Raw genomic sequence first — 945 nt, 5'->3', positions numbered from 1 at the left:
TCAGAGTTCACACCGGAGAGAAACCTTATCCCTGTAAGGAGTGTGGGAAGACATTTTCTCGATCAAGTAAGCTCTCTGTACATCTTAGGATTCACTCAGGAGAGAGACCTTATAAGTGTAAGGAATGTGGGAAAACCTTCACCCGATTATGTCACCTCAGTGAACATAGAAAAATTCACACAGGACAGAGACCTTATGAATGTCAGGAATGTGATAAAACATTCCGTAGATCAGGTCACCTCACTCAACATCTTCGAGTTCACACAGGAGAGAAACCTTATCCCTGTAAGGAATGTGGGAAGGCATTTTCACAGCCAGGTCAGATCACTGAACATCTGAGAACTCACACAGGAGAGAGACCTTATGAATGTCAGGACTGTGGGAAAGCATTTGCTCATTTAAATACCCTCATTAAACATACAAGACGTCACACAGGGGAGAAACCTTATGGGTGTAAGGAATGTGGGAAAACATTTTATCAATCAAGTCAGCTCACTGCACATCTCAGAACTCACACAGGAGAGAGACCTTATGAATGTCAGGATTGTGGGAAAGCATATGCCTATTTAAATTCCCTCATTGAGCACAGAAGATTTCACACAGGAGACAAACCTTATGAATGTAAGGAATGTGGCAAAACGTTTTCTCACCGTTCTTCTCTAAGTCACCACGCAGGAATTCACAGAAGAAATAAACCTTATTAATTGAAGGAGTGTGGGAATACTTTTTCACAGTCAAGTCAGCTCAGTACACATAAAAGAATCCACATGGTGTTGCCTGGTAAATGGAATAACAATATGCGGTAAATTTGCTTAAAGATTGTCACAGGTGAATTGCTGTCACTCCTCAGTCATGACTACTTGTGAGTGATTTGAGAATCAGTGTGATTTGCAAGCTGTCTGTGAAATCTCAGAGGGGTAAAAATGAAGGAAGGAGAAGAAAAAT

At 41.2% G+C, this 945-nt stretch overlaps 1 protein-coding gene across 1 annotated transcript in view; it reads left to right on the top strand.

Annotated features, from left to right (window-relative positions):
- LOC102876732 (zinc finger protein 420-like) overlaps positions 1–704 on the top strand; it is a 4,646-nt gene extending 3,942 nt beyond the window's left edge. The window contains exon 2 of the mRNA XM_006902839.1: positions 235–704. Within this exon, the coding sequence (XP_006902901.1) occupies positions 235–704 (470 nt within the window). The remainder of the gene's footprint in view (positions 1–234) is intronic.
- The last annotated feature ends 241 nt before the right edge of the window (positions 705–945 follow it).

Source organism: Elephantulus edwardii, unplaced genomic scaffold (assembly GCF_000299155.1).
Source record: "Elephantulus edwardii isolate Elephantulus edwardi_28Jun2011 unplaced genomic scaffold, EleEdw1.0 scaffold00462, whole genome shotgun sequence".
Taxonomy (NCBI): Eukaryota; Metazoa; Chordata; class Mammalia; order Macroscelidea; family Macroscelididae; genus Elephantulus; species Elephantulus edwardii.
This window is presented reverse-complemented; position numbering and strand designations above follow the sequence as displayed.